Source organism: Columba livia, chromosome 3, assembly GCF_036013475.1.
Source record: "Columba livia isolate bColLiv1 breed racing homer chromosome 3, bColLiv1.pat.W.v2, whole genome shotgun sequence".
NCBI lineage: Eukaryota > Metazoa > Chordata > Aves > Columbiformes > Columbidae > Columba > Columba livia.
This window is the reverse complement of record NC_088604.1, coordinates 31,235,367-31,247,942: the sequence shown is the minus strand read 5'-3', so window position 1 is coordinate 31,247,942 and position 12,576 is coordinate 31,235,367. Positions and strand designations below refer to the sequence as shown.

Genomic DNA, 12,576 nt, shown 5'->3' with positions numbered 1-12,576 from the left:
AACAATATCATCAAGACTTACCACAGTGTACCAAATATTACCAAAGATGCTTACTTCCACATTTGAAGAATCTTTGTCTTTAGTTAGATGGAATTGTAAATTTTGGACCCAGCTCTTAGTAATACTATTTGTTGTTATAAATGAGAAATTCTTCATTAATGCCTATGCTCACCAAATAACTAACACAAACAGGTAAAGTATGTTTCTGATCTTATTTCAGCTGTTGAGAATCAGTAAAATCAATGTGATCATTAGATGGACATAAATGTAATCTAAGTGAGATCAGAATCCTAATTTCTGCCAAAGCACAACTGGGTTCATTGCAATATTAGCACAGTTCTGCTTGAAGTCTGCTTAACTTTTTCTTTTGATTTTTTCTGCCATTCCACTAGAAAATAAATTCTCCTGTATTTAAGATAATCAGAATCACTGACTGTAACATTTGTGGATAATCTCTGTCTGGCACCCCTGGAGACAAAGTACAAGTCTTCTGACCTAGAAGTAAATGAAATTAGGAAAGATACCACGATCTAGACTTTCATCCAAAGGTAATGGGAACTGTAAGCATCATCCACACAAAGAATTATTATGGAAAGAGGACACAGAGCTATGGTGCAAGTTTGTCTGGCCACATGTATAGAACATCTCTGTACTTCAAGAACACTTCTAGAGGGATTTGTTGAATTTTGGAGTCTACATTGGGACAGCCGGGGTATTTATAAACTGGCTGCAATGGCATTACAGTGAGGTTCACCTGGAAAGATGATTGTGCTGAGGAGATGAGAATCTGGCCCCACATATTCCCAGGTTTCTTTGAGCAACCTCTCCTGGAAAGAAGCTGTTTGTTCTTTATAAAAAATGGCATCCAACAGCTTGGAAAGAAAAGCTGGCTTTCTTCTCATGCCAAAATTCATAACATTTTGGACAGAAAAGTACATTTTTATGATGAAGGTAAGAATTTATTGGATAGTAAATTATTTGTTAAATTCCAAATGTATTGGATCCTGACAAGGATTATAGTTTTGCTGTCAATTCCATTACTCTACACTTGTGGATCCTGGTTCAATTATTTGTTGTTGGTTTAATTATTGATAAAAGGCACTTAAGTCAGCGCAAGTTTTGCCTCTGATGTTAATGAGATCAGTCACGGGTCCAAGTTGTCTTAACTCTTAGACTGATTAATAAAGAGCAGATCTGTCAGAAATGCCATCACTCATAGCCACACATAGTTAATCTTGAGCTATTAGAGCCAAATACAACAAAAACCAAAACTCACAGAAGTTAAGTGAGTGGTATGCACTTATCCTAATGAGTCTGCTAAACTACAAAGACAGCAGTGACCCTTGTACTATAGGTAGGGAAAAATAAGTTTGAAATGTATAAAAAAAGACTTTTGATGTGGTAAACTGAATGCAGAACATGGCCTTAGAAGGCTGAAATTAAATTAGAAGATTGAAGGCACAATTTGGAGAAGACTACATGAGACAGATGTAACTTTGCAGGAGATATGAGACAAATAAGAAGTGACCTCCCTCCAGTCTTCCCCACTGCACCTCTCTCCTCCAGCCATGCATGGAAGAGTGGGGCAGGGCTGGGGCACCAACCATTGCTCCTTTGTGAGACGACTCACATTGACAGAGTAAATGGTCTTTGGATCCTCCAGTCCCAAAGCCTGTTCTCAAGCCTTCAGAGTTTGCATATATGCCACAAATACTTTTCAGAGGAAGAAACTTGCCTAGTCCCTCCTAAAAATCCTGCTTGAAAGTACAAGCCAGTGACATTGAACTCCTTCAAGGCTAGTCAAACTATAAACATCAGGAGATGGCTTAATTTAGCCATTCTAAATTGCTGTCAGCCCAAGCCTGAACTGAGGAACCTTCTTCTTGACCACATTTAACAGCTCCTTCTGAGCCAAGTGTTGGTTTCTGTGGTTTGTGCTGGATTGCACGTCTCGAAGTTTAACTACAGCCATCTCACTGCAACCTTTTTCATCACAGAGAGCAAGCTTTATATCCACCGGAGAAGCTGAGTCCACCTGATGGAATCAGATATTTGAGGAGAGGAAAGTGTAAGCACACTAAAATGCTAGTGAGGTGATGACTTTCCTACATAGCTAGTTTTCAGGACATAGTATTTGAACAAAGTCACCATACTACAGCTAAAGAACAGAGAACTTTTGGAGAATCGTGTTCCATATTGTTTAATTAATCTGCTTTCAACAGTTGAGCAGTTAGTGCTTAGTTGATGGATTCCTGAGCAAATGGCTAAACAGCAATCACTGTGCAGTGGGATTTTCTGAAACAAAACAAAACAATACAATATTAGCCCAGTTCATAGAAAGAGAAAAATATGAAGTGACCTAGAGACACATCGAGGTAGTCAGGTCATCTAAATGTGAGTGCTAGTCGGATGAGAACCATCTCTGTGACCCTCAGCAAATTGCATAAGGGGGGTTGGACTAGATGACCTTTAAAGGTCCTTTCTAACCCAAACTATTCTATGATCTACTCCATCTATCTCAGTTTACATTTGTGTGAGATGGGAATAATATTGACTAGCTCATGGGGCTATTGAATCAACTAGCACTAGTTTGTTTGCTAACATTTGACTGGCTCTTTGAAGCTAAAATGATGATTATTAGTAAAACATCTAATCAGGTATTTCATCATAGATTGTGAGTTTTGATGCAAGATGAAGACATGAAAATGCACACACGACAATCAGAGCCTATTAACATCAGAGTTTTCCTTTGCCCACAAACAGAATAGTAAATGGGTTTTCTAAGCCTTAATTACATAGTGTCTCCCATGTTTTATTTCAGGCAAAAGAAAGCAGATTATAGATTGTTTAGAAACAGAGTATATGACCTCTTAATTTCTATGAACAAGGCTCCCCCTCTTTGGAGGGCATAATGTGTGTGTCTAATAAGCCCAGACGCAAGCAATGGCAGACATCTTCACATCAAGTGACAAAAAGTGTTTGCTTATTTACTCAAAGATGGTACCACTTAGTTCCATATAACTACTGGGGTGGCTTTTTCTTCCTTAATGCTGTCATAAGTAAATTGACAATACCAAGCAGTCTCAAAGGCAAGCTTAATGACACAACATATATGTATAGATATATGATGAAAGAGATGGTTTGACACCTGGCTCTTTTCCATTCCTCCACAAAACTTCTGGTACTCCTTCTAAACCCTGGGTGAGCTCATTTGCTCCCTCCCATGCCACATCATGCCTTTCTCTCCCTTGTAGCTTCAGGTGACTTCCATGTCCCACTGTTCCATCTGCTCCTTATAGACTCCTCCTGTGCCCTACAGATAATATTTGCCTGGTGAGCAAGTGACTCAGATGTGTGGTGGACCTGGTCAAACTTATTGTGAAATCAAATTAATATTTCTTCAACTTTTATTTTTCTTTATTTACAGTGGTTTCATATACAAATTCTGGCACAGATATAATATTTTGCCATTGTGATACCAGACTGCAAGGCTCCCTGAGTAAACCTTTCTCTTGAAGGGATAAAAGGTGATCTCACCCAAGATTTGCTTGCTTAGGCATTAAAAAGAGATGTTATTCATGGCAAACTGTTCACGTCTATGATCCAGCCCGTCCCTTTCTAAGAAAAGATATAACAGTGTGAACAACATTGAATTACCAATACTGGGAAAGTGAGTTACAGCAAATTGGTGTGAATGGGGTAACTCATTACTCAGTTATTGCTTCAGAATCTCAACAGACAGTAGATATAATTGCACTTGATATATCCCACGCTTAAAAATAATATATATCTATATGCAATTTTTAATGGAATCTTAGACTACCTTAGAATATTAAGTATCTAGATAAGATGAACCTTACAAATGTGATATCTTAGCACAAACTAGTAAACTTTTCCATACATGCATGAATTTTGGCTGCTGTAACTATCAGGACTGTCTGGCTGTTTATCTCTTTTCCTTGGTCTTTTAATGCATGCAGATTCCAGTATCTCTTTCTCTTTATATCCATGTGAACAAATATGAATAAATGTCTTTGTGTCTAAACATGTGTAACAGTCTGTGAAAAGTGAGCGCCTTTTCAATGACAAATGAAGAACAGGAGCCTGCTTAGTAATACCTATGTCTATTCCTCGAAAAATGTTCAAATTTAAGCAATGAATACCATTTTAAATAATTGGTTTTGTTCAGAAGAACCAACTGGGACATCACCAGCTAGGCTTCTTCTGAGGCCACCCAATGAATAAATCAGCAATATGTGGAAATGCTTTCCTTATAGGACTGGGGTTCTCTTGTTCTCAAAGTTTTAGTCTTAACACCATGTCAGGGTCACCAGATTCCTCAGCCGCCCCAATACATATTATTCTTTCTGCTGCCTGGCTGAACAGCAGACCCCACCATTCAGTCACTGGCATCACTGAACTCACATTTTCTTAATCTCCCTGCCCTGATGCTGGCGCAAGCAGCAGCTTTTTATTAGCTCTCTTGGTTTCTTTATATTCGTCTGGCTCCAGAGATCCGCCCTCAGAGCCCACCAGGACACACATGTCTGTCCAGCCTCCACCTCCTTCCCTTGGCAAGATTAAAACAGACCCCAGAGCCGGCACCTCCCTCCCTGCTGGGTCCTGCCTGGGGCAGGAGGAGCCGCTTGCACCCACCACCGCTCTCCTCCACGGGCCGATGAGAGGGAAGCAGAGAGTGCAGCTCTAGACACCCCGTCTTCACATGAGAGAAGTGAAGAAAGCCAGCAGGGAAGATGAAAAGCAACTGGTAAGAGAACAAGTGGGATTTAGAGAAATCTGTAAATTAGAGATTAGAACAGTTAGAGCTGTCCTTGCCAGCAGCTGCCTTTGTTGTTTGGTTTTACGGCAGTGTTATATGAAGGAAATGGTAATAGAAAGAGCTTTATTGACATGTTTTATAATGAGGCAAAGATAAAAAGTTCTCATGTAAAGAAATTGTCTTGTCAAATCTGTTCATAAATCCTTAATTCAGGTTTTTATACATGTAATATGCATGGCTCTGAGGAGAAAGTCAATAACAGAATCTGTCAGAAACTATACATTCATACTGTTTTTTTCTTTCTGTTTACAGGAAAATTACAGCTTGCTTTTACCTGTGTAGTTTCCTGTGGTCTTTCATCTCAGCCACCATCCAGCATCAATCAAGTAAGGAGACAGACTTCATCTGCATTTCATCTTTCTCTAATTTTGACTGTCAAAATAAATATTCTGAGCTTATTCAAAATTAAAATGCTCTATAGCCAGCCATCATACAAAGGGGGAACTGTCTATGTGTATGTATGGATGCATGTATAAGAGAAAGAAGAGAAAAAGCAAGCTGTGTGTGCTATTTTAAGATCACTATTAGAGGTATTTTTAAGGTAAGAATTAAAATAGGGATATAGTAATAGCTAAAGGACACAAACCTTCCTGTACCTTTCAGTGCTTCTAGTTAGATATTCTTCTGCTACCTGCGGCAACAAACTGGTTACACTATATTTGCTGGGCATAAAATGTAAATGGCTGGATGTCAGCCATATGCCTCATCAAATAATGTAGAATGAGGCCATTTCTAAGGTGTAACATGTCAACTTGAATGTTCCCTTTAAGTCCATGTTGTCAGAAGGAAACCCACATTTATGGTGGCGCCCTTGCAGCACACAAAAGGCTTTCTGTAGGTTAGAAATGTATCTCCTTCCAACTTGCAAGCTTCATTCTTCCTCATCCAGACTCTACTAACATTTTCCAGATTGACCTAGTATTGGACTTGTACATGACATCTAAACTCTTCAAATAAATGTTAATTTTTCTTTCCTCCTTCCTCAAATTAGGGGAATCTTGTAAGCTTTAATGCTCGTTACAGGGCTTATTGACAGATAATATTCTGAAAAATTAGATTTTTACATTGGCTGTCCTCGAACAAATTTCTTCTACATTCTTGCTTGGGTCAACAAAAAACATCTCTAAGTTCTTCTTGCCCCCACCCTGTATTTTATGAATGACCATTCTCTGATCAAATGTGGCACAGAGGAAGGTGGGAACACCTGGAATACCAGAGAGGATGGAAAAGATGCCAACAGTTTCTCAACAGCCTCTTTAGTTGGCATGAGGTTTGTTTAAGTTTCCTTGAGACTAGCGAGACTGTTGATTTAGGTAACTGGTGCTTTTTTTTTTTCCAAGTTTGCTTAAACCACCAAAAGTTCCAAATGAAAAACTCCTAACACAGCAGACCTTCTTATGCTACAGTTACTTCTCCATAGCTCTGCGAAAGAAGAATTATTGTAACACTCTCATTTAAAGGCTTAAAAAAAACCATAATCAAATAATCAGTCAAGTTATAATTTTAGATTTGGAGGTGTCTAGAAACAGATGCTTATTTTCTTAGACCTCTGACTTCACTGACTACAGTTTAAATTGATTATTATATGCATCTAATTATTATATATAGCTCTAATTAATAATATTCTTACAGTTGCTTCACTTAATTTTTAAGGTGATCTGAGGCAATGTGCAGGCACATGGGTAGTAAATTCACCTTTTTTTGCAGGACTACCAGTCATTCTGGGTGCCAGTCAGAGAACTGATCTCTGCCCAACAATCAGGATCGGCCAAGATGACTTACCAGGCAAGTAGCGCCCCTACTTTTTCAGGAAAAATCTTCTGTTCAGAAACTTTAACAGGGTATATTCAGCTCTGTAACTGCACAATCCTCTAATTAAATTAAAATGAAAATTACATTCTGGACATGGATATTTTTTCTTGTAGGCTTTGATCTGATTTCTCAGTTCCAAATAGAAAAAGCTGCTTCCCAGGGAATTATCCAGAGAGTAGTGGGCTCCACTTCTCTACAAGTGGCTTATAAACTGGGACCCAATGTAGACTTCAGGATCCCAACCAGGTAATGCATTTTTTGCTTAACTTTAAAGTATAGATATTTTGCAATACTGTCATTTAAGGGATAGATACTCCCCCCACCTAGATCACCTAATTTGCAAAGCTTTTGGAAGGAGTAAGAGGAGTTCAAATGTTTTTTTCATTGCCACCACCAGACCAGACTGAGTCTGTAACAGCAATTTCAGGGACTTCCACTTTCTTCTAACAATATTATTGCCCAAGGTGCTCCAAGATTTGCTGATAGAAAGGGATTCACCTCTAGGAAGTGAAGCCAAAAGTGGCTGATGACTTGACAAGAGGTAGGAGGCAAAGAAAAGATAACAGGAGGAGAGTGAGGAAAGTCTTCTCAAAACATTGACACAGAGGGATCCTTCTGATGATGCAAGGATTGAAGAGACAAAGTAGAATAACAATTGATTTGTGGTATGATAAGAGGTTGTTTGTTTGTTTGTTTCTTTTTGGTTAACTGGTACATGCATATTTCTGGTTGATTTCTGGTCACTTAGTCTATAAAAGATGAAAACTATTATTTAGCATGTCACAGGCAAGTTGCAATAGGAGCCAGAATTTAGGAGTCTTATAGTGTTTGTGCTTTATAGGCCAGACCTGTTGCCAGTGAAGGAACAGAGACAATACAGCAGGGTAGAGATGTCTTTGCCAAACTTAGGCAAGTCTGGATTCCAGTCCAAAACCTCATGTAATTAAGAATGCCTTTACTTAGCAATTAGCTGGCAAGATGTTTAATTGGACTACCATTTCAGCTAGGAATAACTGGAGTGCAAAGTGTTGTTGTCATACTCTGGCTATCGCTGACAACTTTTGCTTTCTGCATTCCTCTCTGTCTTCTACGTTCATGGCCCCCAGGTTAAGCTAGTCTACAGCTTAGCCAGTTGGTTGCATTGGACTCATGACTACTTTCCATCCCAGTGGCAAATCAAGGCTGTTAATGCATAAATGTGAATCCAGACACAGACAGTAAATGGGATCTCCATTTCACTAACAACTGGAGATTCTCAGATTTTCAACTCATGCTTCTGAGCTCAGAAACTGTCTGAGCTATCAAAGCTATAACATTTTCATATCTAAGAAAATCTAAACTTTGCTATAGATGGCTTGATGAGAGATACGCTTGATATACAGAAGTTATCCCTGATCAAGCCTGTACAAGCTGCATTAACGCACCATGGCATTTGAGCTGACTGCTGTCACTGGGCTTGTTGGATGGATATGGTGCAGTATCACGAATTTACCATATTCAAGACACTGATGGGTACTCCCAGGCGATACTGTGCTGTTACACTGCAATGCTGCCCCATGGTATACCTGAAATTTGGCCCTGGCTCAAACTAAAAAGTCACTTGAGGTGAGTGTCCTGCCCCAGGGAATGGGTTAAGGTTTGAGTCCTAAAGCTCTAGAACATCAGCGTGTGCTGCTCCGCCACTGAGCCTCATCTTGCTGCTTTTCTTCCATGTTATTTTAGAGTCTGCCCCTCTCAGTAAGCTGACTCAGAAGGAGTGATGTTGGCAGTAAGTATTTGAGGCTAACAGCACAGGAGAGGCACACCTTAGACCATTTCCAATATTTAAAACAAACAAACAAACAAATAAACCCCAAAACCAACAACAACAACAAAACAACAAACAAAAGAAAAAAAAAACAGAACTGCCCACATAATCTTTATAATGCAGCATGGTAGATGAGTTTTACTGGTATGAATTTGGGATGAAGCAATCCCTGAGAAGCATTACAGGAGTTAGGGAGTTAGGCAGAGCACCTCAAGTAAGATGAAGCATCTTTAATGGCACGGGTGTAGTTCTGGCATTCTCAGACCCAGGCATTGCAGCAACTCTGGACACCTGCTGCATTTCCCCCGGCCACGGCCACCCCCCGCACGTGGAGTATTTAAGGATAAGGCAAATATTCGGCAGGGCAGCGGCGGGAGGGGAGGCGGTAGCGGAGGGGGGGAGGCAGGGCAAGAGAAGAGCCACCCGGGAAGCCCCCGCCCGGGAGCTGTCCGTGCCCGCGGTGCTGAAACACCGCCCCGCCGAGCACGGAGGAGCCCCGGGGGTGGCGGGGGCCGGCGGAGCTGTCGCCGGGCAGGTACGTGTTGGGTGTAACATTGGGTGTGATCCCCCGGTTCGTGCCACCGTCGCTGCAAGCTCCTGCTCCGCCAAGAGATGAGGGAGGCAAAACTAGAGCGAGCTTGGAAAAAATAACACAGCACTGTTTTCCAGAGCTGGGTGGCTGACACAGGCACAAAGGCACGAGTGCTATAGGAGCACTGGGGATGGAGCCTCAATAAACACGTCAGGCATCTGTTGGCTCCACGCCTGCTCTGCTGCAGAGATCTCCTCTCACACCTTTGTTAATGGGCAGCCATATCAGCTAGCCTGATAGCCATGGACAATGTCTTCTCTTGCCTTATGAAATAGGGCAGTGACACTCAAAGTAAGCCCATTACCTGGTGTGTAATGAATTCAAGGCTTTGGGGGTAGGGATGGGGAGGTGGACAGACACATAGAAATGACAAGGAAGACAATTACAGCATCAGCACAGAGGGCTTGCTTGACTGTCACCATTCAGTCAGCACTTATCAGGAACAATAAAATAATGTTGTAGACTAGCATATGATCATTATACTAACACAGACAAGTTCATGTTACAGTGGCTATGGTATGGGAAGGAGAGCTCAATTAAATGCGCATGGGTCAGCGTATTTATCCAGTCTTTGCTGTAGCAATAACTTATGACTTGAAAAGCTTACACAGTTTCCTTAAAACACTACTTAATTGTAGCTTGGTCTTTTGCTGCTTAGCAGACTTGCCAAGGTTCAGAAGTATATCCCAGAATGAACACAAATGATTGCACACAAGTCTTGACTTAAGCTTCTCGCATTGTCCACATAAATTCCCATTAGGCATTGGTGTTTCTGGCATAAAATCTGCTGAAGAATCAACACAGGGTGCTTCATGTAATTAGAACCTGTGAAGCTGGCATGACTCATACCCATTGTTTCTGACAAGATGACCCTGTAATTCTTCCATTTGATCTGCGTATCTGTTGTAGGTGTCCACCAGTTAGTAAGTGCAAAATTAATATCAGCAATTTGAATAATAATTGAATTGATTTTTTTACTGCAAGCTTTACAAAATGTATTAGCACAAAGTAATGTATTTATGTTATGTTTTTACATGGGGGAAAAGGCACTAGATGAAATCTTAATTCTTCAATTTCACACATGCAGGTGTCATACCACAAGGCCCCTATGTCCACATGGATAAATTAATGTCAGGGAGATTTCAAAAGTGTTCATACTCAATAGTCTATGCTGTTAAAAAATTAAACAAGACCTTGGCATGGTTCAGGTCCAGACTAATTAACAATCTTTAAACCGTTCCTGGGCACAGCTTGGCAGCTAGCATAGGCCATGGACCATTCCCAATAAGCAGCTTGCATATGGTCATCATATTTTGGAAGTAAGCGGGTTTAAATTTTTCAAGCCAGCTGAACTTAGTATCAGAGACCAGATCTGGGCACACTGAATCCAGTAGTGTGAAGGCAGCCTATGAGTCTACAAATGGTACCTCTTTGCCTGCATCCTCATCTCAGTGGAAAGCAGAGCAATATAAAAGCTGAAGGTGCCTTTTGAACAGCCTTTATATTTGGGATAGTGGATACTGCAGACTACATTAAGAGGTGACATGACAAACACATTACGACAAGAAATTATAAAATGAAAATAGGAAGTTTTTAAAGCTTTTTCAGTAAGCTTGGAACATCCAGAGAATTTTGTAGGCTGATTTCCTGTTTATTCCTTTGGGAATAATGCTTCCCTGTGAATTAATACTCCGTGAGCGCATATGCCTGAAGCTCTGTTTTTTCTACATCCAGCCACCAAAGTTCTTCAGGTGCTTTTATTTTTGCATTACGAGTAAGATATCTTACATAGTACCACTCCATTGATATTGATGATGACACTATAATGGAAAAGACAAAATGCAGTTAAGAAGATAGTTACCTCATAAGAGAAATAATTAGCTCAGAAATGGAGGTTTCTGAAGAATAGAGACCAGCTGAGAGTACTGAATGCTAGTAAATGACTTCTGGCTAATGACTTGGGGCAGTTTTAAAAAATACTTAGCTAGGCTTTATTGTTATTGCTTATTTGATGGCTGCCAGATAGTGCCTGCCAGGTCAGCTGTGATTCTAGGAGGCTTCAGGAGGTGCAGCCACAAGTGACTCCAGCTTGTGCAAAGAAACCCTCTACCCCTGGGTATATAATACTGCATTATCATGAGGTTGGCCAGAGAAATTTCTGCAGATGCCTCTAGTGGATTGTACTAACATTTCTAAAATCTTCATTTAGCAACGGGTAAGTTATCTCAGTGGGCAATGGAGCTCACCTAGGAAACTAACTCTTAAGGAAACAAGTTTAATAAAATAAACAGTTATTTGGTAGTATTCAAATCAATACTTAGTTAACCTCTTAAAATACTTGCTGTGCTGGATGAATCCTGAAGTGGCACTATTCAGGGCTTCTACCACCTAACCAGATAACTTATTGCAGATATATTGATGCCTTGGTAGGACTTAGTCTTGAAATCTTGAAGAAATCTTGCTGGTAAGCACTTATGGTACAGGATTAATAACACTTTTAGGTATTTATGAAAAAGATTAAAAGAAAACAGTAGTGTTTCAGAAGTTCCCTTAGACTAATTACAAATGTTTCAATCTCACCCTGCCTCCAACCTGCATTTAAAAATTTAAGCAAGGACTCAAATATCTGATAAAATATTCGTCTGATATTGCATCCATGTCACACTTAAATCAGTTAATAATAGTTCTTCATATACAAGGAAAGCAGGACTAGTCTTTTATCTTAGAAACTTAAGATACAAAAAAGAATTTTAAAAATGCTCTGGTAGCTTATATCCCTCACAATTTTAAGTGGATAGGAAGTGGGGAAGGACTTAATTTGGCCTGTGTACTTGAAATAACTTTGCATATTAATTCTTCTTTTGCTCATCTGCCTGTTTCTAAGTTTAAAATTGACTGGTTTACTCTCATAAGTTAGTGGAACTGGAAACATGTATGTTAAAAAAAAATTGTGGAAATAATTTGAGTGCCTATATAGTTATCAGCTGTTCAAAAGAATTACAGAATCCAACACTCTTCACTTCACAGTGAGATGGAGGAATAACTTCTCTATAATTGGTTACTTTAATATTATGATAAATTTGCCATGGCTTCCAAATACTTAGTGGTTTAAGTTGTTGACTTCAGTAGTGTTTTGCCTGTGTAAAGATCACAGGCTTTGGAGAAACTGTGCAGTGAAATACACTGATACCACTGAAGCAATGGAATTGTTTTTCATTAGCGTTGGAGTAACTGAGATGAGAATCTGTCTCTGCTTTACTTGTAGAATTACAGGTATAAATCTTACACAGCAACAGTCCCCTGCAGAGTACCTTTCTGGCAACGGGTCATGCTGTGCTTAGTCATGCTGAGTCACCTTTCTGATACTGAGTCTGGGCTAAAGTCAGCAGCTCTTCTGGCTGGTTATTAAACATTTAAGAAGTGCAAATATTTGTCCATGTTTGTATACTGACTTTGTAAGTTTACTGTTCTATATACATTTCTTCTAATTTAGTTCTCTCTTACCAGGGTCAGAAGCTCTTATGC

At 39.8% G+C, this 12,576-nt stretch overlaps 1 protein-coding gene and 1 long non-coding RNA gene across 4 annotated transcripts in view; one reads left to right on the top strand and one right to left on the bottom strand.

The window, feature by feature from the left end:
• Positions 1-12,576, bottom strand: part of LOC135578989 (uncharacterized) — a 46,572-nt gene that overhangs the window by 25,247 nt on the left and 8,749 nt on the right. The gene's annotated exons all lie outside the window — the stretch shown is intronic.
• COL9A1 (collagen type IX alpha 1 chain) overlaps positions 4,585-12,576 on the top strand; it is a 69,989-nt gene continuing 61,997 nt past the window's right edge. For all 3 annotated transcript variants that reach the window (XR_010471185.1, XM_065056233.1, XM_065056234.1), the window contains exons 1-4: positions 4,585-4,768; positions 5,093-5,166; positions 6,548-6,625; positions 6,766-6,898. Coding sequence is in view for 2 of the 3 variants with exons in the window: in XM_065056233.1 (XP_064912305.1) it covers positions 4,755-4,768; positions 5,093-5,166; positions 6,548-6,625; positions 6,766-6,898 (299 nt within the window). In the remaining variant the exon portion in view is untranslated. The remainder of the gene's footprint in view (positions 4,769-5,092; positions 5,167-6,547; positions 6,626-6,765; positions 6,899-12,576) is intronic.